Here is a 25,953-nt window from a genome sequence, read left to right on the forward strand (position 1 = left end):
GATAAAGAAATATCGCTGGATGATCCAGCGTAAGAATGGATCCTCTAGGGACTCTGAAAATCTGTAGTAAATTTTATGGCGATTAAAACAGTTGTCGAAATAATTCACGGCTAAAAAACACGTCCACTGTATTATTTTTTCTTTTTACTTACACTGGAAAAAAACAAGAGTCATCTGCCTCCCATCTGAATGCAGAATAGCAGTGTGGGATGTAAGATAGGATTCCTCTGTCTCATCTCCAGCTGAGGAGCTGATGGTTTCTTCGACTGCCTGACCTTGATTTGTCCACGATAAAAAGGGAAATAAAAAGCTGTCAATGATGCAATCACAAGCTAATGTGAGGGACAGAGCGGAGAGGTTGTTGGCTGCTGGAATCTCAATATTGTTGATGTGAAGGCCATGGAAACAATCAGACGGGGAAAACACTGGACGGCAGGGCCCATTATGCAACACATTTCATCTCGGGATTTTTGATTGAGTTCTTTGCAGGAAAACTCAGATCCTGAGGGCTGAATTGAACTTCATGCTGAACCTGAGAGGTGGTGATGAAAGGAGCTATAATTTCCTGTTTGAGCTCACTTGATAGTTTGAAAGCACCTCCCCAGCAGTGGAAGAAGTATTCAGATCCTTTACTTAAGTAAAAGTACCAAAATACTCCATTACAAGTAAAAGTCCTGCATGAAAAATCAGTAAAATACACAAGTATTATGAGCTTGGTGTAGTTAAAGTATTGCAGTAAAAGTAGTGGTTTGGTCCCTCTGACTGATATATTATTATATATGACATCATTAGATTATTAATAGTGAAGCATCAGTGTTAGAGCAGCATGTTACTGTTGTAGCTGCTGGAGGTGGAGCTAGTTTACACTACTTTATATACAGTTAGCTAGTTTAGTCCAGTGGTTCCCAACCTAGGGGTCGGGCCCCTCCAAAGGGTCAGCAGATAAATCTGAGGGGTGGTGAGATGATTAATGGGAGAGGAAAGAAGGAAAAACAAAGTTCTGATACACAAATCTGTTTTCAGTTTTTGGACTTTTTCTCTAATCTTTGATTTTTGCTGAAATATTGGATCCTTTGAACTATTATTGAAATGAAAGCATGTGAGAAGTTTAAAGGGAAAAATCACTATTTGATGGAGCTGTTAACAATTCAGACATCTGAAATGTGACCCCGACTACACACTGCTTTTTGTAAGACATCAAAAGCATCAAATAGAAATACTCAAGTAAAGTACAAGTACCTTAAAACTGTACTTAAATACAGTACTTGAGCAAATGTGCTTAGTTTCTGTCCACCACTGCCAGCCACTAACGAAGTTCAACAAGTTCTCTGTGGCCTTGTTTACCCCTCTTGCACCATGACCACATCACAGTCCCCCTGACATGTGTTTTGTCTGATTTCTTTGGTGTGAATGCAAACAGAAAAACACATGGCTCACATTGACACGCAGCAGATCGTGCTGGATGTGGACCTCCGGGGAATTCCAGGCTGACTCAGGTAACCCAGGATTTGACGTGAAACAGGTGATGGGACAGAAAAACACAAAAATGGTCGTCTTGACACACCACTAATATAATTCAAACCAGAGACCCCCACTGAACTTGACCCCCAGTTGTGACCCAGCTTGTGAGGTGGAGCCCTCCAGAGTTACCAGATTTCATAAGAGTGATGTCTGTGTAATTACATTTCCCGTTTCAAAAGTGAGAATAATCACAGATGGCAATGCTGAAAATGGGAAATTAAATACACTGTGTGGGCAGTTTTCATCTTTCAACTGCAGTTTTTCATGTTTAAACCCATGAGCTACAAATTAATACACTTTCATTACTGCTGACTAAATGACAGATTGTTTTCTGACCATTTAACAGCCATTGGTTTCCATTCATTTTATTATGGTATGAAAAATCAACTTGCAGATGCTCAAAATCCATCACATCCAACATTTCAACCACAATTTTTTTTGGTCAGCATTACATTTATCTTGTGTGTAGCCACAAGCTTTGACTGTTTTGAAAGGTTTGTTCCACATTCAAGGTCTCTTCCAAACAGCAATCTTTGTATTGCAAGAACCCTTTTTCTTTTTACAGCGTCGATGTTTGTTAACTGGTTGTTCTCTTGGTTTTATAGCTCTTGAAGCTGCACTAATCTATGACTTTATTTTAACAATGCAATGTGTTTAGAATTTTGTGGCATCTAGTGGAACTCACTTGGCAGAAATGGAATATAATTCATAAGTATGTTTTAATTTGTGTATAATCACCTGAAAATAAGAATCGTAGTGTTTTTGTTACCTTAGAATGAGCCCTTTATATCTACATAGTGAGCGGGTCCTCTTCCACAGAGCCAGCCATGTTTCTACAGTAGCCCAGAACGGACAAACCAAATACTGGCTCTAGAGAGGGCCTTTTTGCATTTTTTGTGAGTTTTGGATGCAACGTAGGTTCTCCTATATGCTTTGAGGGGGAGAGTGAGGGGTATTCAGCTGGTTGCAATCAGCAACCTCACCGCTAGATGCCACTAAATCCTACACATTGCACCTTTTAAACCTTTAACCTTAAACCTGCGTTAGGTCTAACAGGCCACATTTGGCCATTTAGGGGCAGTGGAAACCCTTAGTGAACACAGCAGTGATATATCATTACCTTTAAAGTTCATATGTTGAACTTGTTAGCAAACAGTTGCTTATTTCCAGCAGTTACGGAGCAACATTATCATTCATTTGGAGTCGTGTTTCTGTCCACCTGGTGAATGTAAGTCCAATATTTACTCTCCTTTATCTCTGTTTTTGCTCTCTACCAACTCCTGAGGGAAATATCTGACTCTTGAGCTGCTAAATGCTCCGCTAGTCTACAGCTAACCGTGTCTGTTTGCTGTTTGTTGCTGAGCAGCTAATGTACAGTGGCTTTTTACAGCTTTTCCTCTGAAAACAGCTGCCTGCTGCAGCCCAAAACGATGCTATGAGAGCGCTGAGAGTGAACCAAAACAGTAAAGTTGCAGCCAGACAGCTAAACAATGAGCTGAAACTTGCTATAAAGCTGAGGGGAGCTGCAGAGTCGCTGATAATTCTCTATAGATTCATCACTTTGAACCATGACCAACATATTAGACATTGACAGATCATACACTGTTATTATGAAAAATATCAATTATAGCAGCTTTAAGGAAGTAGTCATTTTAACCCCCAAACCTTTTTTTTTTACCACAAACAAACTGTAGTCACTGCATCACAAAACTTCCAGCACCACTAGTTTCTCAGGGACACAAAAATGAATTAAGTTGTCCAACTTTGTGGCGTGATCAGGTTCTAAAAACTGATAAAAATCAATGAATGTGTTGAAATGTTCACTGTGATGGAGTGAAATGATCTGAAACGCGTGTTTTCCTGAAGAATAGGAAATCAATCAAAGGACTGATGGTATGCAGCGAAGCAATTCATACACAATTTGTAGTAAATAGGCTGAGACCTGAAAACCCACCAGTGAAGTACTTTAAATCATAACAACTGCGATTGAATAAAACCTTTTCCCACACGGTTACAATAGTTTCCTTTTTTTACCCGAGAGTGTCGACAGACTTAAACAAATGCCAGCCTCCTATCTGTGTTGAAGGAATTTCAATTAAGAATCAATCACACTGTCCACAGGGACACATTTTTATCAAAGAGCTGAATGCGTCGCCATGAGAGGACATTTAGTAGAAGGAAGTGCATTGTTAAAGACAGGAAGTTCAGATGAATGTGGCAAAAGTGAGACCAGCGTCTTTAAAATAGAGCAGCTTTCATCATTAATGACCTTGGGTGGACTCCCATCCTGTGCCAGGGATTTAAGTGGCCTCTATCTTTCTATAAATCATTCCAACTCCTTTTTCCTACATTTGCGTTCAGTCTGTCTGTCTATTTCCTTAAATCCCAAACGACTTCCTTGCTCTCCGTCTCAGGCTTTTTTTAAAAAAAAGAACCTAAACATTTCTCCTTCTTCCTTTAATTCACTAGCTGTTTGTCTTTGGCATCTGTTCTCACCTGTTAACACATGTGTATCAACACTTTGGCGTCATCAATCAAACGCTCGCACTGAAAAAATATAAATGTATATTTATCCGCAGCTGAAAATCGTCCCCAACAAATACAGTATTCACTCCTGTTTGAGTAACATTTGTAACTATAGAGACCAGCTGTTTTAGGGAAAATACTGAGCTTTTTTTTAAAACAATGAAATTATATTTTTCTAAGCCGTTTTTAAAGATTTACGCCTTCAGAAGGAGCCAATGGACAGAGACAAATTATTGGATTTTTGGCAATAAGAACACTTTGCTGTATTTTTTGGATTCTGTTTGAAGTGAACACTTGCAGACAAAAATTAGATGGACTCATATGACCAGATGTTGAGCTGCAACTATAGATTCATTTTACTATTAATTGATTATTTATTTCCAATTATTGAATTAATTATGCAGTCCAGTGGTTCCCAAGGTTTTTGTGTGATTTACCCCTCTCATCAACACCAACCGTCATGATACTAATGAGTTCATATGAAGTGGATATTGATGCAATAATTATTTTCATACAAGACAAATAAGTCTTAGTGATACTGATCCAAGGGGCCCGTTTCACCAAATTTGCTAAATACAAGCTGCAACTTGCAAACTCCTCGTGTTTCTTTTACCAAATTATAATTTCTACTGCATAGTATTTCCATGACAGATGCAGAAGTATCTCCTGTAAATACAGAAGTACTCCTGGCTGTGAATCACTTTAGAGGGTGAGAGAATAAGGACAAAATGTCTGTTGCAAGTTCTCCGAGAACAAGCTGTCGACCTCCAATCGATCATTTTGTCAAATAAAACCTAAAGGGACTTGGTTTGTAATGGTGAGAGAGACTGGAACAACTCAAACCAACATGTGTTTGCCATTTATTGTTTGATACATTTCCTAAAAGATGAAGCGGTTATTTAAACCACTTTCAATCAACCGAGCGATTAATCAACCAATGTTTTCAGCACTGGACCAGTCATCTCACCAGGGCAAGTCTGGCAGATTCTGTCCTTCTTTTTTACCCTTAAATTGTGTTTTTGATGGATTACATTTTCTTGGAAGTGGACAGACTGAGAAAAAACAGACACCTGAAAACAATCAAGAGAAGGAATAATGCTTTTTTCCAATATTTCCCCCAATATAACAACTCATCAGCTAAACATAATCCAAGCAACCAGCTTCTAAATTTGTCATTAGTAGCAAATGTTTTTATATTAAATTTTAATTTGCATTTGGATCTGCATGAAAATACACTAAGTGATAGATAACTGTAGGATTCATGTGCCAGAAAACAGTGAAAATGTTCCTGGATCTGCATCAAGAACGAAAGACTTCTTCCTTGGCTCATGGTCTTCATCTTTCCACCAAATGTCACCCAAATATTAATGTTATTAAGATATGGTGCTCTCAAATAGACAGACAATCAAACAGATGGAACAGAAAACAAAACCTCCTCGGCTCCACCAGCCCTGCGGGTAGATTTTATTTTCAAGGCACACAACTATGAGACAAACACTCTCCAAATGTCACGTATGTACAAATCAAGCACTTCCACTGTTTATGTGCCATGTGTTTGTGCATTCAGGAAGTAGTTTCCCTATCTCAGACCTCAGGCTCCAGGGACAAACAGATGTTTAAAGCTCAGGAAGTCAGACAACAGACGTTTTTATCCCACGTTCAATGTAAATCTGTAAATCTACAACAGCCGACAGATAAATACAAACAGTATAGTACTTTTTATCTGAAATGTGCCAAAGGAAAAGTAGAAATCTGGGGTGGAAAGATAAAAGTACTTTTCCTTGGGTGAAAATTGTGAGGTTTTCTTGCATACCATGATTTCATGCTATTCTTTATTCTTATAATCGACTACATTTCAGGTGAAAATATGGAAGATTTTGCTCTATTACATGTATGTGGCATCTAGAATTTCTTTGCAACTTAAAGTTTTAGCGACAAAAATATACAATAAACTTATAAAATATGATGCATTTTATAAATTACAACCCAACAGTGTATAAAATTGTTAAAATGAGCTCAGCTTTGACCAGCTACAACATTAAAATGCTGCTTACATGTTAATGCATCACAAAGAATCCAAAAATATAATAAAATATCACTGAAAGGGCCAACTCTCCAGATAGATTAGTTTCACTTCTGATGCTTGAATACATTTTACTGATAAAATGTCTCTTCTTTTACTTTTTTTTTTTAAAAAAAATTGAATGTAGGTAATTAACATCAAATTGAGTATTTTCAGATCGTTGAATTGCTATGATTAGGAAATACTCTCCAATAAGTGAAACTTTATAAAGTGTGGCATTAATTGTTAATAAACAATTTACTAAAGCTTTAAAGATTTGTTAAAAGACATTAATTGACAATTTTTAGGTTTGCAAATTGTGAAAAATCTGGTGGTGTTTATCCTCCTCTAGCGTGACATGTTTAGCTCTTTAGTTCGTGAGGAAGACCTTTCAGCCACTTTACCTTCTGACAGAAGTCTATTTAACAACTTACTTACATTTACAACTGCAGACTTCGTGGATTATTGTAATAACCTTTTATTAATGACTGTTTTTTAGTTGATAGCGACAGACTAACTTTGCATCCATGGAGCCAACAAGACATGAAGCACCTGTTTGACAAATCTGTGTGACAAATACTGGACCTGCAAGTCTTTTTTCCAAACTTGATGACTGATTATTAGAAAGCCAGACACTTTATGATGTATTTAAGATATTATTACTTTTTGATGTTGATTAATGATTCTCTTAGAATTAATAAAGCCATTAGCCACAACTTATGGGTTCTCAATTTTTCATGTGTGTCTTAAAACAGTCAGGCGCCCAAATGAACATTGAAACATGTTTTTCTTGCTGTAATCATTCCTCCTGTTCATACTGACCATTAGAAGATCCCTTCATAAAACACTTACAATGGAAGTGATGGGGGACAAAATCCACAGTCTTCCTTAAATAAAATATATTTAAAAGTTTATCTGTAGCTGATATGAAGCTTCAGTCGTCCAAATGAGTCAAATCAAGTAGATATCTTTCAACATTACAGTCTTTTTAGTGCCAAAGTCCCTCTTTTTGTTACTATACTTCCACCTGCAGCTCAACAGGGAAACACAAAGAGGGAATTTGATGCTAAATGTAAATGTAAATGTGTCAGATATCCACTTGATATGACTAACTCAGACTGCTGTAGCCTCATATAAGCTTCACATCAACTTTTAAATGCATTTTTACACTAAATGACTGTATGGACACACTGTGGATTTTGGCCTCCATCACTTACATTGAAAGCACATTTGAAGGGGATCTTTTAATATCCAGTATGAACAGGAGGAATGATTACAGCGAGGAAAACCTCTTTCACACCTGACTGTTGTTTTAAGACACACTGGAAAAATTGTGAACCCGTCCTTTGAGGTTGCCTAATAAGAGTGGTAAGTAAGAAAGTCTTACTAAATTTAGATACTCCAGTAAAGTACTTGCACCTCAAAACTGTGATTACATACTGTACAGTACTATAGTAGATGTACTTAGTTATTTTCCATCTCTGCCACATAGCAAACTATCTAAATCATTACCTCTGACTGTGTCTTAATAACTCAAAAAAGTAATTTTGTGCACATCAGTCATCATTATGAGTCAACATCAAGTCAAAACACGCCTTGGGGACGTGCACAGTTACATAAAGATATATGAGAGGTGCTCCTTTAATGTTATGCACTTAACTTGATATATTGAGGAAATTAAAATGCCAAGAAGAATTAAAGAAAGTGCAGATAACAGGGAGATTGTTTCTCTGTTTGGTTCAGCAAATGCAACACTGAGCTGAGATTGAGTAAGACTCTCACATCTGGGAGGCATCCTGATGAGTGTGTTTTTGAGGTGGCGGTGGTGGTGGCGGTGGCGGAGGTGGTGCGTTTTTGTGTCACTGTGAGTTTACATGACATGGTTCTTGTAAAACATGACTGGCAGGGGGATAATCAGAACCAGCATCATGAGGACAGGAGTCATATTATATCACAGAGTAGCCACACAGTGAACTCTCTTTTGCAAAACATGAAAGATTTACCACCAATTAAAGGTCTCCACAAGTGTTTTCTGACAGATTGCAGAAGGTTTGGGGTTTGACTGAAAAAGCTGATAAGATGCCGTCACCGGATACTTTTGCGCCTCTGTTTTCTGAAACATTCCAGGATATTAAAAGTGTTTCCATTAAAGTGTTTTCGTATCAGGGTGGTAAAGCCGCTGAAATAGCTTGCAGCTTAGCACGGGACATGCTGAACGCTGTAACCCAGGACACAGAAATAATACAAACATAAACACGCACACTGATGTTGAATCTGAGCTCAGTTATCGACTCGTCGAGCCTATAAATAAATCTGCTTCTACTCTCATTTTTTAATAGTTTTTCATGTATTTCGCTAACTACAGAGAGGTGGAAAGTATCTAAGTATATTTACTCAAGTGCTTTATTTAAGGGGGTTTTCAGGTTCTGATATTTTACCTCAATGTTTGCAAGTATTTGGGAGAATTTCTACTTTTCCTTTACTACATTCCAGAGGCAAATGTTGTAATTTTGACTCCACTGAATTTATCTGATAGCTGGAGTAAAAAATTACGATGCAGATTAAAACTGTAAATTGTAAAAAAAAATCTCCTGATTGTCTCCTACTCAGAAATTAAAAGTAAAATTTTGTGTTCAAGTTAAAGATAAAAGTAAAAAATCCTTTATTTTTACTTCTACTCACAAACTTAAAAAGCTGTTTATCAAAATACTGTTAAATGTCAGAGAGCTGCCGACGTATGTTCAGTCAGTTCAAAGTCCTAAACGACTGCAGGACTCTTTTTTTCTATCTGATTGCATTAGATATCATTGGTCATGATCAATAGTATGTGACTAGAGCAGTATCATTAAGAATACAATGATTTTAGCCCCATTAATCAGAAGTGCAAACAAACAAGAAGAATAAGTCCAGCATTGATTTAGTTTTCAATCACTTTCTAAGCATCTTCACTGTCTGCACTTCTCAGTGTGGCACTAACTTCTCCTTATGATATGATTTCTCTGATGATGATTTCTCTGACGTACCTCATCAACCAACAGCAGCAGAATTTGGTTTCCATTTCAGCCAATTTCGTCCAGATAGCAAAATTGATGTTGCCCAGATCCAGCTCACACCCAACACTTTCATCTGGCCCACATTTTGCATGGAATGATGGCACTTGGATCAGATCTGGACCACAAGCAAGCCATAGCTGTCACTCCTCTGTGCCTCAGCTGGCTTCTTCTTGCTACTCTTATTGAAGAAGGATGCTATATCTGCTGTATTTTTGTCATTGTTATTTCTGACATATTACACCTCTGCAAAAAAATATATCAACCTTACCATCATTATTACAAGTCCTAGCAAAGTTAACTAAATAAACATATGAAATAGCCTGCTCAACTTATCAAGCCATGACAGATGTCTCTGTAGTAAAAACAAGCTAATTATGATTTATTTCAAATGTAGCTAAACTAATCAAGTTCCTGTAGCAATAGGTTCAATCTTGCAGCAAATGAATGTATCTTTTAGCAGTGTGCATGTAAGTGTCTACAGAAATGGTTCTGCCTCTAAGAAAAACACCACAAAAAGGCAATTATGACTAAGGTGGCAAATAGGCTACAGTCCATGGTGGCAATGGCCACCCCACCCCCGGCCATCAGATTAACTGGGTTTCTTTTAGCTAACAGACCATTACCTAACGATATATTCTTTAACACAACACACTTCTGAGCAGCCAGAGATTGATGTCAATAATGTAACTATAAAAACTGTGTTTCTCCTGGTAACCCCGCCTGTGAGTTCCCGCTGCGCCCATAGACTTTACATTGTGATGATGTCACAGATTTTTAAATCGCTTTTCTCAGCTCAAGGAAAGTTTTACAAATATAAAACCTCCATGGATCAAAAATTCATAATAGAAAGAGTCCTTGAAAGACTTTGCAATGTCAGTGTCTGTGTCCTGTCAACAGTTTTACAGATGTCTCTTACAGTGGTGGTCTACGGGGAAAATGCTTTTTGGGCAGCAGAGGGATTTTTTTTGCTGCATTGTATGAATATTGTATGAATATTCTCCTTAATTTCAGAGTAACTTTGTCTGCAGTCACATGTTAACTAAAAAATAAAGATAATGTAATCCAAAAAGCTGTTAAATCCCAAACCAACTGCAGTGAAGTATGTTACTTTGGCAACTAGACTGACTCAGTTACACTGTTCAAATTTGAGATCACGTGATGCATTTCTTTGGCTCAACCAATCAGCTCATGACTTCATAGACAGCCTGTCATGACCTAATAAATATGAGACAAATTTAAAAACTGAAAAGTAACAGCCTGCAGATGAATGAAGAAACACGGCCATCTTATTTGAATTCATAAAATAATTATGTCAAACCAATGTTTAAATTATTTAATTTGCATCATGAATTTGAGGGTTTTATTTGAAAGTATTACAAAATAATCTTCAAATTAGTGATTTTCTCTACAAAACGGAAAACACATCAGCTACCTTAACTACAGCACTATAATGGTTACTGTGATTTTCTACAGTAACATAATAGTTTCTGCAGTAGTGGGATTATTACTGTGATTTCTACAGTATCATATACACAGTACTGTACTGTAAAAATTCACAGTAATTAACTGTGCAGAAACACAAATTACTGTGGATTTCACAGTCATTCTTTTACAGTGTAGGACAGCGACCCCTGGACTTGCCAACAACATGGAACAATAAGTTCACTAGAGGAGGCCAGGACACACTGTGTGGGCTTTGCTGTAGAAAAATAAACTTTTGGGAGCAATTGGTCAGATGGCCAGAGTGAATCTTATCTTTCCAATTGTAAACTTTATCAGTGTGTATACATCTACACTGAGCTTCACCTCTAAAATTGTATGATTAACATGAAATCATATCTCAGGGAAAAACAGCCTGTACTTGCACAGGACTACAATGCCAGGGCTGGGTCAGACCACAACTCATGACCAACCTTCCTCGGTCATTTTAGCATTAGGAAAAAAAAAAGAACATGTACACTTTAACTTTGCACATACATATCTAATGAATCTATGCATCACAAAGTCCTTTTTCCAAAGCAAGACAACAGCACAAAGCATTGGGAACACATGCATTATCAGTTGGACCTGACAGTCACATGTTCTGATTTGAACAGTATCCTTTTAACCTGCAGTATTCCCTGCAAGCTCAAGTCCAAAAAGACAGACCATTCAAAACAAATACGTTGCTCTATTAGTTTATAAGAATTACAATACATACAGGGTATAAGGCCTATAAACACCCTGGCAGATCAATGTCTAAAGCAGGCTCCCCTGCATGGATCTGCAATAGCAATGGCACAAGAGATACAATCTAGATACAATCCTTCTCCAGTTAATCCCTTTAAGTACTTTGCCATGGCTAACTTGAGCAAATCTTTGTTAGATTATTAGTTTTTAGGCATTTCTGCTTTATTTGATAGTGACAGTATAGAGAGACAGAAAAGGCAGGGGAGAGAGAGGGGATGACAAACAGCAAAAGAGCCCGGGCCGGATTCGAGAAAAAGAAAAAAACCCTTGAAATGTGCCAGTGCTGCACTGATGCTGTGGAACATCTTGTCAGAGAAAGAATCAATAAAGAACCGTCTATTGAGGAGCTCAGCAAGGCAATTAACAGTCTAGCATTTTACAAATAAGTACCTGAAGGAGATAGAATCCCAAAGCAATCAAAGGTTGGAAACTGATGAGCTTCACTGCCAGTGCCGGAGAGAAGGGTCTGCACCATAAGATATAAGAGATGCTAGCGTCATATTGTATAAAAGCAAGGGTAAAACATGATTGTAGGGGCTCCCCAGTGGCTCATCATGAAGAGCATGAAGAGCACCATACACTACATGAGACTAACTTAGCCACAGTGGCTTGAGTTTGAATCCGGCCCAGACTTTTTCCTGCAAAAACAATATTGAAACAAGAATTTTCCTGAATAGACTTCTGATCCCTACAAACCATAAATAAACCCTGTCCCGAATCGTATGTCAGGCCAATCCACAATTGATTAGCCAGCGCCAAAAGTGATGCATCCTTGCCAAAAGTGGCCTGATACTCTTCAAGGATATTTGAGCCATGTTCAGGCTCACATCCAGATTAGCCAGTGCTGACATTGCCATATATTTACCAAACATGGCCCAAGTCTGATGTAAGATATTTGAGCCATACCATATGTGGGCTACTTTAGGCTCACACCCAGATTAGCCAGTAGTGATTGTGCTGCATCCTTACCAAACTCTTTGCAAGAATTGGCCTACATTTTTATGATATGTGTTGCCATGTATAATGTGGGCCACCTTAGGTTCACACCCAGATTAGCCAGTGCTGACTGTGCTGTATCTTTGCCAAAACTGGTCCAGATATGTTTCAAGATAACTGGGCCAAATTTACTTCATCACGTGTGGGCCACTTCAGGCTCAAATGCAGATAAGCCAGTACCAATAGTGATGCATCCTTACCTAAAGTGGCTGTCACCATTTGGTTTCAGGCCAAATACTTGTAAATGAATGACATTTCCACAGCCTCGGCAGTACTTTGTGTTTAGTTTTAATTAGCAAATGTAAGCATATTAACATGCTATATTAAGACGGAGAACATGGTAAACATATAACTTGCTTAAATAACCTTTATTTACTCAATGCTCTCATTTACAATGGTGTCCTGCAAATACACAACCAAAACAAGTCGTATAACAAAAGTGTAAAAAGTGTAAAAAAAACAACAATCTTATAACAAACATAAATACAATACAAACACATGGCAAATGACAAAAAGAACACAAAGAAAAATGCAATAATATAAGTACAACTATACAGGGATAGAATAACAGGAGTATTCATTATATAAAACGTCGTCCAACAGAATCTTAACATTCTTATCTTAATCTTAAAATGTACTAGGGTTAAAAAAATTATCTAGTTTAAGGGAGTCCTGAAGCTTATTCAACCTGTGAGGATCATAGTAGGTGAATGCAGTTTTTCCCAATCCTGTATTCATATGGCAGATAACCAAGGTAATGCATTCTTGTGAACGGGTAAGGTATCCCATACTGCTAAGTCCTGATGATAAATAAAATGGTAGCTTATTTCGCATGGCTTTATAAATAAAAAACAGACAGTGTTGTTCCCTACAAGTGGTAAATGATGGCCACCCTACCTTCTCATAAAGGATACAATGATAGGCTGTAAAACTGTCACGTGTAATAAATCTAAGAGGACTGTGATACAAAGCATCAAGGGGTTTGAGGGTATGGGCAGTAGTATGCATATAAATTACATCTGCATAGTCAAGTACTGAAAAAATGTTGCCTGTACAATCTGCAACCTACTGCTAAAACAGAGGCAGTGTTTATTTAAAAAAAAAAGAAACCCAGTTTAAATTTAAGCTTCTTTGTCAGTTCCTCAACATGAGTTTTAAAAGATGATTTTTCATCTAACCGGATATTCAGGTACTTATAACATGGGACTTTTCTTAAATTTGAGCCCCAGATATTGTACTGATTTAATTTTATATTTGTTACTTTTAGTAATGTACATTTTTTAAATGCAGCATCTGTATCATATTGTAAGAAAAGGGTGTGAGTCTTTTCCCACCAGTTCTAAAATTGACTTGGAGCATGGGTGTAATTAATCATATTAATTATGACTCTGCCCCATCAATTACACCTCTGTGTTTTTCTTCCTTTGACATGTCGAAATTTCTGGTGTAAAAAAGCTCTGTAAAAATAATCAAAGCTGTAAAACACAGACAGAACTCAGTGCAATTTTTAATGAAAGATCAAATGTCAGCCTTGTGTATCAGTCTATGTATCAGGCACTGGAAAATCCAATCCAGACAAGCCAATAAATATCAATCAGATTCTCATTTAAAACAACCTGAACCTTATCTGACAGTAACTCTAAACCGTTCACTGGAAAGATGCCCACATAATCTGATCAGACCAAAGTGATCTGCATCCTGCAAGTGTGGGCGCTAAAAGGGCAATTCTGCGGCTTCATTTGGGATTTCCATCATCAGCTACAGTATATTCATTCAGGTTTAAGCTTAAAGATGACATAAACATCATCAAAGGGACAAAAAAATAAATTGGAGTTTTTTGATGTTTTTTTCCAGAAAAATGCTTCCAGAGATTTTTTACTCTCAGATAATGCCATGAACACCACACAGATGTTCAAAAACTCAAATATTTAGCTTTATTTTAAGTGTCCTCATACATTCCCTGCCAAATTTATGTATTCATTTGATGAAAAATGACCCGTTTAAGACAACATGCCCCCTTCATAAAATCTGAGTGGTATTGGATAGACTGTATGTAATGTTTTTTTAGAGTTAGCGGTTAAATAGCAACACAAAAATGTGCAGGCGGATGATTGTGGCTCATTGGAACAATACTTAATCATTATAATGGGTTTTCCATCAGAGATATCATATCAGTGTTTGGCCTAAGACTCTTGCTAGAAAGAAAAGTGACACAAGCTGCTTTTCTCTCACTGCTAAACACAAAATCACAGATAGACATTAGTGTTTTTAGACATGCGCCTGCTCCAGTCATCAGTAAGACACCTGATGACTAATTCAGACTTATATCTCAACATCTACTGGATGGATGGATGGTCAAGATGGTGATCATCTGACTTTTCCTATAGCACCACCAGCAGGTCAAGTTTTTTCTTATCCAGTAAAATATTATAACATCTACTGAGTGGATTGGCACAAACAATGTCCATTTATGGTCTCGAGAGGATGAGGCCTACTGATTTTGGTGATCCTTTGGCCCCATTTCCACCTGGTATTAACATGTGATCTGTATCTGGATACATTATCTGGATAATGACATCTGATTCATGGGTCTTTGCATTTACACCTCGTATTAAAATGCATTCTTGTTTTCTCAATTGTGCCCACATTGTAATCAGATCTCAATATACTGGGCAGAGCTGACCTGGTCGTGTCCCAGGTCAAAGAAACTGCTGCTACGAATGGACATCCTTCATTTCTAAATCACTTTTTGCAAGGGAAGATCACATTTTAATGTCAGGTGATAATAGGGGTACTAGCACCACCTCGAGGTTCACATTTGTGGTTTTTAATGAAATATCTCAACATCTATTGGATATATGGCCATGAAATTTGGTTCAGACATTTGTTTTTTTTAAATCCCATATTTTAGAAAGCTATAAAAATGTAGAGAAATGTAGTGATGTGGAGAAAGTTCCATTAGGGATCAAACATATTAATTTTGAGTCCATCAGTCAGCTGAACGGATGGACTTTAATCAGTTATCTACAACTGCAAAATACACCTACAAGCCCTGTATAACAATATGTATGGGAGATGTATATGTGCAACAGGAATGGGATGCTCCGCTTTACTTACCTGCACAACTAACATTAAAAATGTGCCGTTAACTTGAGAGTGTGTTGAAAAGATTAATAACAACAATAACATTTATATTCATAAGCAAGGAATATGAATAAAATGCACTACAATTATGTCTTAAAGACTTTGTTTAGACTACAGGCACTGTGGTCCGCAGTCTGTAATATCTAAACTCTGAGCAGTACAGGAAGAAGGTTTGGCTTTAAGTCACTGAACTATACAACACAACACATTGATGTTAACAATTATCTGGACAACATCTCCCTCTAGTGACTAAATGATGCAACTGCAGCATTAAAAGGACTTCCTCCTACTTCCTGTGTGTTATATATATAACTTGACCTCTGGTATGTTGTTTGGTGACTTGATTCAAACATTAGGAAGAGGCAACATGTAAGTGGTGGAAAGTACTCAGGAACTGTACTTATGTACAATTTTGAGGTACTTTACTTGAGTATTTCCATTTTCTGCTACTTATATATTAACAATACAGTATGTATACTGGATATAAAGGAGGCAGCCTTTGTTAATTACACCCCAAAACTCTGAATCTGTTGATACTTTCAAATCAAATCTAAGACACATCTTTTCTGCTTTCCTTTTTCCTTGTTTTTACCTGACGCTTGTTTTATCTTGTCTTGTCGTTTTAATTTAATTTTATCTTTGTTCTTGTTTTTATTATCATAAATGCATGAGTATGCATTTATGTTAAACATCTTTTGCTGCATTTTGTACATGAATTGCTATATAGTGTGTGTGTGTGTGTGTGTGTGTATGTATACATACTGACATTGCTACTTTTACTTAAATAAAAGATCTCAGTACTTCTTCTTCCTAGTGATGGAAAGTACATTTACTCAAGTACTGCACTTGAGTACAGTACTACAGTACTACACAGCTAAAATTACTTTTCATATCTAGATTTTATCTGTAAAACAAATAATGTATTTTACATCTGTGATTCATTTAGGGTAAGTGACAATAAAAGGTCTTTTTCTGAGAGATTTAAGAGGCGTGAACACATTTTGTACATATAACATTTTGCATAATGAGTACTTACTTTCAGTAAATGTTGCCACAAATACTTTTTCCTAAATAAGTAAAATATATTCAGTATATTTTGAATGCAAGATGCTCATTTGTAAAGGAGTATTTTTATACTGTAATATTGCTGATATCGATCTCAGCATTAAGTAACTAAGTACATTTACTCATGTACTATACTTTTAGAGATATAATTAACTTGATCATTTCCCTTTCCTGCCACTTTACACTTCCACTCCATTACATTCCCATCTTACATCACTGACCTTCTTGTCCTTTACACCCCCGTTTGTTCTCTTAGACCTGCAGACCATCTGCTCTCAGTCCTCAGGGCAAAGCTTGAAACAGAAGGTAGAAGGTAATTTGCTGTCAGGGCTCCTGAACTGTAGAATAACCTTCCTCTGGAAATCAGACAAGCTACCTCAGTGTCCTCTTTTTTTTACTGTATTACACTTTTACTCACTTATTTTTTCTTTAGAGTTTTATTGTCTAGTACCTTTGTTTCCATTTCTCATTGCATTGTAACTTTTAATTTTTTTATGTTTATGGAACACTTTGTAAACTTGTTTTTGAAAGGTGCTATATAAATTAAGTTTATTATTATTATTATTACTACATTTCAGAGGGAAATTTTGTACCTTTTACTTCACTAGTTATTTCACAGCTGCAGTATAATTACTTTCAGATCTACTTTTTATCCAACAGATAATGTATTTTTATATTTGTAGTTCATTTAGATCACTTTGTAGAGATCGTTTGTTTGCTTTAAATCAGGTTTTTTACATTTTACATTTCATCTCATGTCATGTTACCTACAAGTTCTCTGACTGATTAACTTTTATATTTGATTTTAAAACTTTTTATTTTAATTTGCTGCCTTGTGTGAAGCACTTTAAACCTAAAGCACTACATAAATACAGATTTTATTATTATTTTATCCAGTGACTCTTAATCTATATTATTATTAATTACCTTTTTGAACTTGACTTTGATGACTGTTGGGATGTAGCTACTGATAACTGTTGCATGTGTGAAATTATCAGTGCTACAAAAACGTGACTTACTTGCATAAGAATGACCATTCTGAACTTGTTGGAGGACCTTGCCCTCCCACCTCTGGCCTAATTCCAGTTCCCATACTGAAAAAAAAAAAAAAACTTTATTAACAATACAGTACGTATACTGAACAACCAACATAACTGATTATATTAGGGATATAGCCAGTGTTTAAATAAAATATATTTTAAGATAATACACAAAATAGCAAAACACATTAAAATAATACACTATTTAAAACATTTAAAATTGTAAAATTGTAAATATTTAACTTCGTTTTCACATAATTATGGTGCTATACTATGTATATATATATGTAATTATGTATTGCTGTAAAGACTGTAAAGCCCCCTGAGGGCTACACAAATAAAATATATTCAGATAGTTCTTGACAAAAGTGTCAAGTTTAGTTTATAGTCAGTCCATTTCTTTAATATTTTCCTATTAATTAAACCAATTGCACAAAGAAAATATATTCTGTGTTCATCTAATTCCCTTCAAAACAAAGAGAATGTCTTTATCGTGTAGCTGTATCATTCACGCTTTTTCCTTCTTATAAAATGTTCATTGTCACCCTCAGCCTTGAACTCTGATAGACTTTAACCTGCAGATAAGTACAGGAGTGCAGGCTCAGTTTGCTGCAGGAGGAGTGTCTCTGGATAGTCTGTCAAGACTTGCTAACTTAAGGAAAGTGTAAGGAAAAGGTATAAAGTCCACCACAGATGTCTCTGAGTCCTCGCTGACTTGTCAGGAACGCACGTGAGTCCTTTGCCCAAATAGTTTTCTGATATTTTTTTCACTGACAGGTCTAAAGACAGATAAATATGCATGTAAAGAGTTTATTTAAAGTGTGTCTACGTCAGAGGGAAATATTGTACTTTCTACTCCACTACATTTATTTGACAACTTTAGTTACTTTTCAGATGAAGATTTGACACAATGGATAATATCACAAGCTTTTAAAATACAACACATTGTTAAAGATGAAACCAGTGGTTTCCAACCTTTTTGGCTTTTGACGTCTTACAAAAAGCAGTGTGTAGTCGGGGTCACATTTCACATGTCTATGAGTTGTTAACAGCTCCACCAAATAGTGATTTTTTCCCTCTAAACTTCTCACATGCTTTCATTTCAATAAATGTTCAAATGATCCAATATTTCAGCAAAAATCAAAGATTAGAGAAAAAGTCCAAAAACTGAAAACAGATTTGTGTATCAGAACTTTGTTTTTTCTTCTTTCCTCTCCCATTAATCATCTCACGACCCCTCAGATTCATCTGCTGACCCTTTGGAGGGGCCCCGACCCCTAGGTTGGGAACCACTGGGCTAAATTAGCTAACTGTATATAAAGTAGTGTAAACTAGCTCCACCTCCAGCAGCTACAACAGTAACATGCTGCTCTAACACTGATGCTTCACTATTAATAATCTAATGATGTCATATATAATAATATATCAGTCAGAGGGACCAAACCACTACTTTTACTGCAATACTTTAACTACATCAAGCTCATAATACTTATGTACTTTTACTGCAATACTTTAACTAGATCAAGCTCATAATACTTATGTAATTTTACTGCAATACTTTAACTACATCAAGCTCATAATACTTATGTACTTTTACTAAATTAGGATTTTTCATGCAGGACTTTTACTTGTAATGGAGTATTTTTACATTGCTATATTGGTACTTTTACTGTAGTAAAGGATCTGAGTACTTCTTCCACCACTGGTGGTTAGTAGGCTATTTATAGTTTAAACATTTAAAACATCATGGAATTAAAAAGTTCTTTGCTGAACTAAACTACATTATAGTAGTTGGTTGGAATAAGGATATATATTTAAATTCCAGGTGTTGTTTTGTGGAAATAAGACATCAGTTCATTTTAAAGAAGAACCAAAGGGTCAAGAACCGCTGATCTAAGATGAATATTCTGTAATTAATACAATATTTCATTAGTTGCAGAAAAATTGATTTGTAGCCAAAATCAACAAACTGATGTTTGAAGATGTTTTACAGCAGATAGTTGGTTTAAACAGAGTAGCACATTAACTACAGGTTTGTTTGTTTTTCCGTTAAAATTTATAGCGACAATGTATCAATGTGTCAGTTATTAAGTTATTAAATCAAGTATCATTGTAGACTGCAGGAAAATTACTGTGTCTCTGTTATTTAATAACCTTTGTCACCTAACTGGACAAGCTGATATTTCAGCTGTAACGACAGTGTATATGTGTGCATGACAAGGGACGGGTGAAGACGGACAGGTGAAGGACTCAGTGTTTTCTCGGGTGTTGTTTATATATTGTAACATGTTATTTTGATGACTGCTAGACGATGATCCTACATATGTTCTTTTTATGTTGTATTATGTTATTCTGATAATTGCTGGAGCATGTGATGCAAGACAAATTTTCGTGTGAATGGACAATAAATTTTCATCTTTAATGAAGAAGAAGTTTATGCAATTTTAAGGGTTTTAACAAGATAATTATACTTTTTTGATAAAAACACATCGGACACACATTATTGTTAATATAACTTAATACATGTCTGGAGGGGTCTTTAAGTAAAAGAAAAAAATACTTGAAAAGTATTGAAAAGTAAAAGAAAATGGATTGAAAAGTAAAGGAATACTTCCTCCACCTTTGTCAAACCACTGTTTATGTACTAATTAATAAAGTCTATAATCCCAGTCACGAGCAGCACGTCTCGTGAACGCGCTTATTTCATTCCTAGTGCGCACTCCCGACAAAACTGCTCTTGCCTGCGGGACAGAGACAAACCGGTGTGGGTTTCGGTGTCACTTCCATCTGCAGAAAGCGACCGTTAGCTTCTTTATTGAACTTGATTCGATGTTGAAAGTTTAATTTAAGAGGAAACCGTGTGTTGAGCGTTTCTTAACCGCATCCCCTGAAGGTTGAGAGAGGACAGATATTTTTCACGTGCAGGACGTGAACGCAATGCGAACTTAAAACTCCTCATCACTACTGCTGTAAGTTATATACTGTCTTGATTTTGGTGAGTTTATAATTATTAATCATGTTGTTGTTGTTTTTTTTTTTACTTGACTCGCAGTTAAGACTAGTGAGCTGCTCGGTCGCTTGGTTTACTGCTAACTTGACGTTACTTCATTTACAGGCTAACAAGCTAACGGTTAAGGTCTCCTCGCCAATATTTAAACAAATTTGAAGTAAGTATAAGTTTGACTTCAGTTGTTTCTTCACTTGTCAGAATAATGAGGTGTTTTAGCTTTACCAGAAGTACACTGAGGTTAGTGAACGTTACCACACGACAACTGTAAATATCTGTCCGACCATGACGTTACCTGCCTCAGGTTATTCAAGTATTATTACCAAACCTTGACACTACACGAGTTCATGGTGCATTCAAGTACACCTCGTAAACTCAGAGAGCTATACTCCAATGGCCACGAAGGCTCTTTAAAAGAGCAAAGTTTCTAAGTTTTTCTCATCCTCCTTTGTTGAAATACATACATCTGTCATTGCTTTGTTGTTCTTTCACAACAGTATTTGTTTTTAATGATCACATAGCAAAGCAAAAACCAATCGCCCATTTGGTGCTATACATTCCAAGCTTCTAAATGACATCAAATAATCAAATCAAAGTGTTATCAGCAGTTGTTATCAGGAAACCCACACCAGCATATTCATGTACAATGAGTCTCTAGGTATCTATCCAGTTCCAGCTTCTTAAATTTGAAGATTTGCTGCTTTTATGTGTCGTATATGTGTCGTATATGTTTATCTTTGGGTTTTTGATTGTTGTTCAGACCAAACAAGATGTGTGAAGACGTTAACTTTAGCTGCAGGAAATCAGAATGCACATTTTCTGACATGTCATAGACTAAACAATTAATTAATTATAAAAACAAGTGTCACACAGCTGCTAGCATGGCTTCAGATTGTTGTTCTTGTTAACATATTCAAAGAATGTTATCCTTGGATTCACTGTGGACAGTGCTCACCTGTTGAGCCAAGCAGATACATTAATTCAGTCACAAAATAACTTTTAAAATCCATAACTGAGGACATTCCTAGTCCTTGTTACTGGCTTTAACAACCTGTGACTCGTGCTCATGTGTTTGCATTTCTCCACAGACGATTATCGACCATGTCCCAGACTATCCCTCCGATCCTCTCCGTCCTCCCCACTCGGGCTCTGGTTGATGAGAAGTTCAAGGTGTTGGTGGAGAATCTGCCTGCAGGATCTCCAGTAACTCTTCACTCCCTCCACCATTCCGAGGACAAGGACTACTGGGAGGCGTATGCCCACTACATCAGTGACCACAGAGGAACAGTGTCTGGTGGGTTCTCCTCCTCTTTATAACAAACATATTTTAAACCAAAGTTTTGCTGTCTGTCCTTAACTTCACAGCTGGTTTGCTTGTTGGATATTTTGTATGTTTTGTTTTCTTGTTGTTGACAGTCGACTGCTTTTGTAGTTGCAGAGGATTTGAGTTTTGGCGGGACATACACAGGAATAGAGCCCATGGGTTTGTTGTGGAGTATGCGTCCTGTCCCAGGCAGCCGAACAGGTCTCAGGTAATACATGAAGTGCTGTCTCTGTGAAACTGCAGACTGTGTGATGTCATCTGAAATCAATATCATAATTAATTGTCTTATTTACCAATGTTATGTTTAAAGAAACAATTTCATATTAGATACACCTACCATATTAGATATTCAGTTACTAGCAACCCTTTTAGAAAGTCTCTGCAAAAATAGGCTCTTGTTCACATCTCTTTACTATCAAATATTCTGCATAGTTGCCTACTTAAAGTCAGCATGACAAATTGCTGGTAAGTCTTGACTTACATTGTTTTGATGTTGGACTGATAAGATCAACAGCTTTGCATTTAGTGTTAAGCTGTTTAAGCTAATGTTAGCTTCAGCTCTGAGTCCTGGAGGTCTTGATTCAGAGCTTTTAGGTTTATATGCTTAAAGTAACGATATGATGTATATGTGTAATTGAAGGTCGGGACAATGGTCATTTGTTCACAAATTTTCAAATTTATCCTAAAACAATACTCAGGTGAAACATGTTTTTCTTGCTGTAATCATTCTTCCTGTTCATACTGACCATTAGAAGATCCCTTCATAATATACTTACAATGGAAGTGATGGGGGACAAAATCCACAGTCCTCCTTCTGTGCAAAAATGTATTTAAAAGTTTATCTGAAGCTAATATGAAGCTTCAGTGTCCACATGAGTCAAATCAAGTAGATATCTTTCAATGTTACAGTCTTTTTAGTGCCAAAGTCCCTCTTTTTGTGACTATACTTCCACTGCAGCTCAACATTGAAACACTGTCCGAGGAAACCAAAGAGGGAATTTGATGCTAAAAAGACTGTAAATGTGGCGGATGTCCACTTCATATGACTAACTCAGACTGCTGAAGCCTCATATAAGCCTCAAATCAACTTTGAAATAAATATACAGGGAAACTTTTGATTATGTTACATTACACAAAATCAAAGACCAGTAAAATGCAGTAAAGTGCAAAGAAATGGAGGAAGCCCTTTTTGTCATTAGGTGAAGTTTGCACACTGTGAATGTTAAATGCCCTTTTCTTTACCTGTTAGGTTGAGAAAGATGGACGTCCGCAGCCCCATGCTGGTCAACATCTCGGTCTACAGCGGACACATAGCTGAGGGCTTCAGGGAGCAGCCTCCTCTGGCCTCGGTGCTCACTGAGAGATGGTACATGGCTCCAGGGGTCCGGAGGATCGATATCAAGGAGAAAGGAGTGCGAGGGACCCTGTTTATACCTCCAGGTACGTCTGCATTATCTGAAAAAACATCTCCAGTTTATTGATCTTCAAAAAGACCTTTTTTTGTTCAATTTAGGCATAATTAAGGATCGCTATCTTTTAAAATCATTTTCTTTAGACCAAGTTTGTAATCAGTTTCTCCATGCCTCAGGTCCAGGACCCTTCCCTGGGCTGATGGATATGTGGGGAGGCGGTGGAGGGCTGTTGGAGTATCGTTCGGCCTTGTTGGCGTCCCATGGTTATGTGTCTTTGGCGCTAGAGTATTTCTCCCCCGGTGAGCTGCAGTCAGCAGACCTAGAGTTCAAATATTTTGAGGTTTGTTATTTTATTAACTGTAGAGTTTCCACTGTTTGTTTGAAGGGTATCAGTTTCTTCATTGTTGTGATATATTTTTGTATTTTGTGATTATATTCTATATTTTCTCTAAACTCTGCTGCCCTACATCCCTTCAAAGTTTAAACAACTATAGAGCTGAAACAGAAAATCTATCAGCAACTATCATAATTAAAGCTGCAAGCAGTGTTGAACGGGCCTTCGCACCCTTGCGCACATTGGGGCGTGGTGCAGTCCAAAGGCTTCTGTCACGGGCATGTAGATGTCTCCAGACCTGGGCTGACAGGTCTGACTTTACAAACATGTAAAGTTTGGTGCAGACTGGAGCATGCACAATAAAGTTATAGCAATTTCCTCTGTCATGGTGAAACATCAAATCTCAACGGTGTGAGGATGACAATTTTCTGCAGGGTGAGACATGTCTGTCTTGCTCACCCCTGTGTCATCAAAATTATGCAAGTTAAAGTGAATGGGCCCAAAACTTGCATAATTTTGATGACACGAGGTGAGCAAGACAGACATGTCTCACCCTGCAGAAAATTCTCATCCTCCCACCATTGAGATTTGATGTTTCACCATGACAGAGGAAGTTGCTATGACTTTATTGGACATACTCCAGTCTGCACCAAACTTTACATGTTTGATAAGAGTCCCGGCCTGAACACATCCACATGACAATATTCCATCAGTGATGCAAACTGGCTGAATAGCGCCCCCTATGAAATTGCAGCAAAGCAGCCCCAGTAGCAGGCAAAATAGTGGACAAAGGAAGTGATGTTTATCTCCTTCTTGCACTGTATGAAAACAGCCAGGGTCTGAAGACATCTACATGCCCATGACAGAAGCCCTGCGACTGCGTCGTGGCCCGATGTGCACAGAGGCGCGAAGGCCCGTTCAACGCTGCTTGCAGCTTTAATTTTATGTGATAGTCAGCAGAATTTCTTTTGGTTTTGGGCTGTTTGTTGAACAAAACAAGACATTTGAAGACATTTTTCACTATTTACTGACCCATTGATTAACTGAGAAAGTCGTCAGATTAATAGGAAAAGAAAATAAATCAGTTCTTGCAGTCCAGAACAGTGAGAACTTGGCAAGGACTTTACACACAAACTTTGCAGGTACATATGGTAAAAGTTTGAAATTGGGATTCATCAAACATTCTTTCTTTCCTATATCTCCTGGTATCTCCTTCTGCACAGGCGGCGTTTAATATCGTCAAGGATCATCCTCAAGTGATCCCAGACAGAGTTGGACTTTTTGGTCTTTCCCTCGGGGCAGTCGTGACCATGTGTTTGGCAGCTGAGAGCACCATTACCAAGGTAACAGACACAAAATATCTTGGAGTTGCTTTTTCGTTAGCCTTGAATATGTGGTTGTTCACTGTGTGTCATGGAGGGCCGACCAACACATTTATCATCATACTAATTGGTGAAATCTATTGATGTAATCTTTTGATGGATTGAAAACTCAACAAACGTCATCACTGTGTTGTGTTTCAGCCTCGGTGTTGTGTTTGTGTCAGCGGCAGCCACATTTTTCCACGTGGGGAAACCCTCAGCGGAATCAATAAAATGATGGCCAGGTATGTGTCAGTAACATACCGTATTTTCTCTAATAGTGGCCGGGGCCTTTATTCACCTCAACTGCAGAGGGTACCAGGCCTTTATTGAAAGCAGGCTTATATCAGAGAGAGGCCTTTATTCCTAATTCCCTCTGTTTGAGTACATTTGCTCATATTTTCGTACGAAGCCTCCCTCTTTTCTGATCTGCCTCCATTTGCTCTCACATTACACAAACATTTCAATATAACTTGTGTGAAGTATGACTGGTCAAGTACAGGAGGGGAAATATGGCCAGTGTCAGTTAAAAACTAAAGGAATCTGAAGTAACGTTACGCTGCATATTAACATTAATAGCCAGTTAACAGCACAGTCAAATATCAAATATCAATCAGCTGTCTCTCTAGCTCCAAGCTAACTTTCTTCCTCCCACCTCCAGCTAGCCGTGCTCTCCTCTTGTCAGTTAACAGAGGCTCACGCTTCTGTTTTTTCCAGTATCTGATTCTTTTCGAGTCAGTGTCAAAATGTCTTGCAGCTCTCGCTCCTTAATTTTCCTCCGCATATTGCAAAACTCTCTCTTTGAATTTAACGTCAAATTTCCGTCTGGTGGGTACCATGTTCACTCTCTACAGAGAGAGGAAAATCTAGTCACTGACA

General features: G+C 37.3%; 2 protein-coding genes and 1 long non-coding RNA gene across 9 annotated transcripts in view; 2 read left to right on the top strand and 1 right to left on the bottom strand.

The window, feature by feature from the left end:
- Positions 1–21,010, bottom strand: LOC122975041. Of its 3 annotated transcripts, XR_006400551.1 has the most exons (4): positions 20,939–21,010; positions 17,616–17,690; positions 16,818–16,889; positions 1–275 (listed from the first exon to the last, which is right to left on the bottom strand). It is a non-coding gene; the product is annotated as an uncharacterized LOC122975041 (long non-coding RNA). The 3 variants fall into 3 exon arrangements; XR_006400549.1 differs by lacking the exon at positions 1–275 and having other exon boundaries at positions 12,668–16,889; XR_006400550.1 differs by lacking the exons at positions 1–275; positions 20,939–21,010 and adding an exon at positions 20,678–20,764 and having other exon boundaries at positions 12,668–16,889.
- Positions 20,517–25,953, top strand: part of LOC122975037 (peroxisomal succinyl-coenzyme A thioesterase-like) — a 9,623-nt gene continuing 4,186 nt past the window's right edge. For 2 of the 5 annotated variants that reach the window (XM_044343192.1, XM_044343197.1), the window contains exons 1-8: positions 20,570–20,605; positions 20,752–20,803; positions 21,732–21,937; positions 22,076–22,175; positions 23,217–23,407; positions 23,556–23,719; positions 24,937–25,056; positions 25,237–25,319. In XM_044343192.1, the coding sequence (XP_044199127.1) occupies positions 21,745–21,937; positions 22,076–22,175; positions 23,217–23,407; positions 23,556–23,719; positions 24,937–25,056; positions 25,237–25,319 (851 nt within the window). In that variant the 5' untranslated portion in view covers positions 20,570–20,605; positions 20,752–20,803; positions 21,732–21,744. Of the gene's footprint in view, positions 20,632–20,751; positions 20,804–21,164; positions 21,938–22,075; positions 22,176–23,216; positions 23,408–23,555; positions 23,720–24,936; positions 25,057–25,236; positions 25,320–25,953 lie in introns of those variants that run through there. The other 3 variants (XM_044343193.1, XM_044343196.1, XM_044343194.1) reach the window with 3 other exon arrangements.
- LOC122975040 (peroxisomal succinyl-coenzyme A thioesterase-like) overlaps positions 20,576–25,953 on the top strand; it is a 38,593-nt gene continuing 33,215 nt past the window's right edge. The window contains exons 1-2 of the mRNA XM_044343201.1: positions 20,576–20,605; positions 20,752–20,803. The gene's annotated coding sequence lies outside the window, so the exon portion shown is untranslated. The remainder of the gene's footprint in view (positions 20,606–20,751; positions 20,804–25,953) is intronic.

The sequence above is a fragment of the Thunnus albacares genome, chromosome 23, assembly GCF_914725855.1.
Source record: "Thunnus albacares chromosome 23, fThuAlb1.1, whole genome shotgun sequence".
In the NCBI taxonomy this organism is placed as follows: Eukaryota; Metazoa; Chordata; class Actinopteri; order Scombriformes; family Scombridae; genus Thunnus; species Thunnus albacares.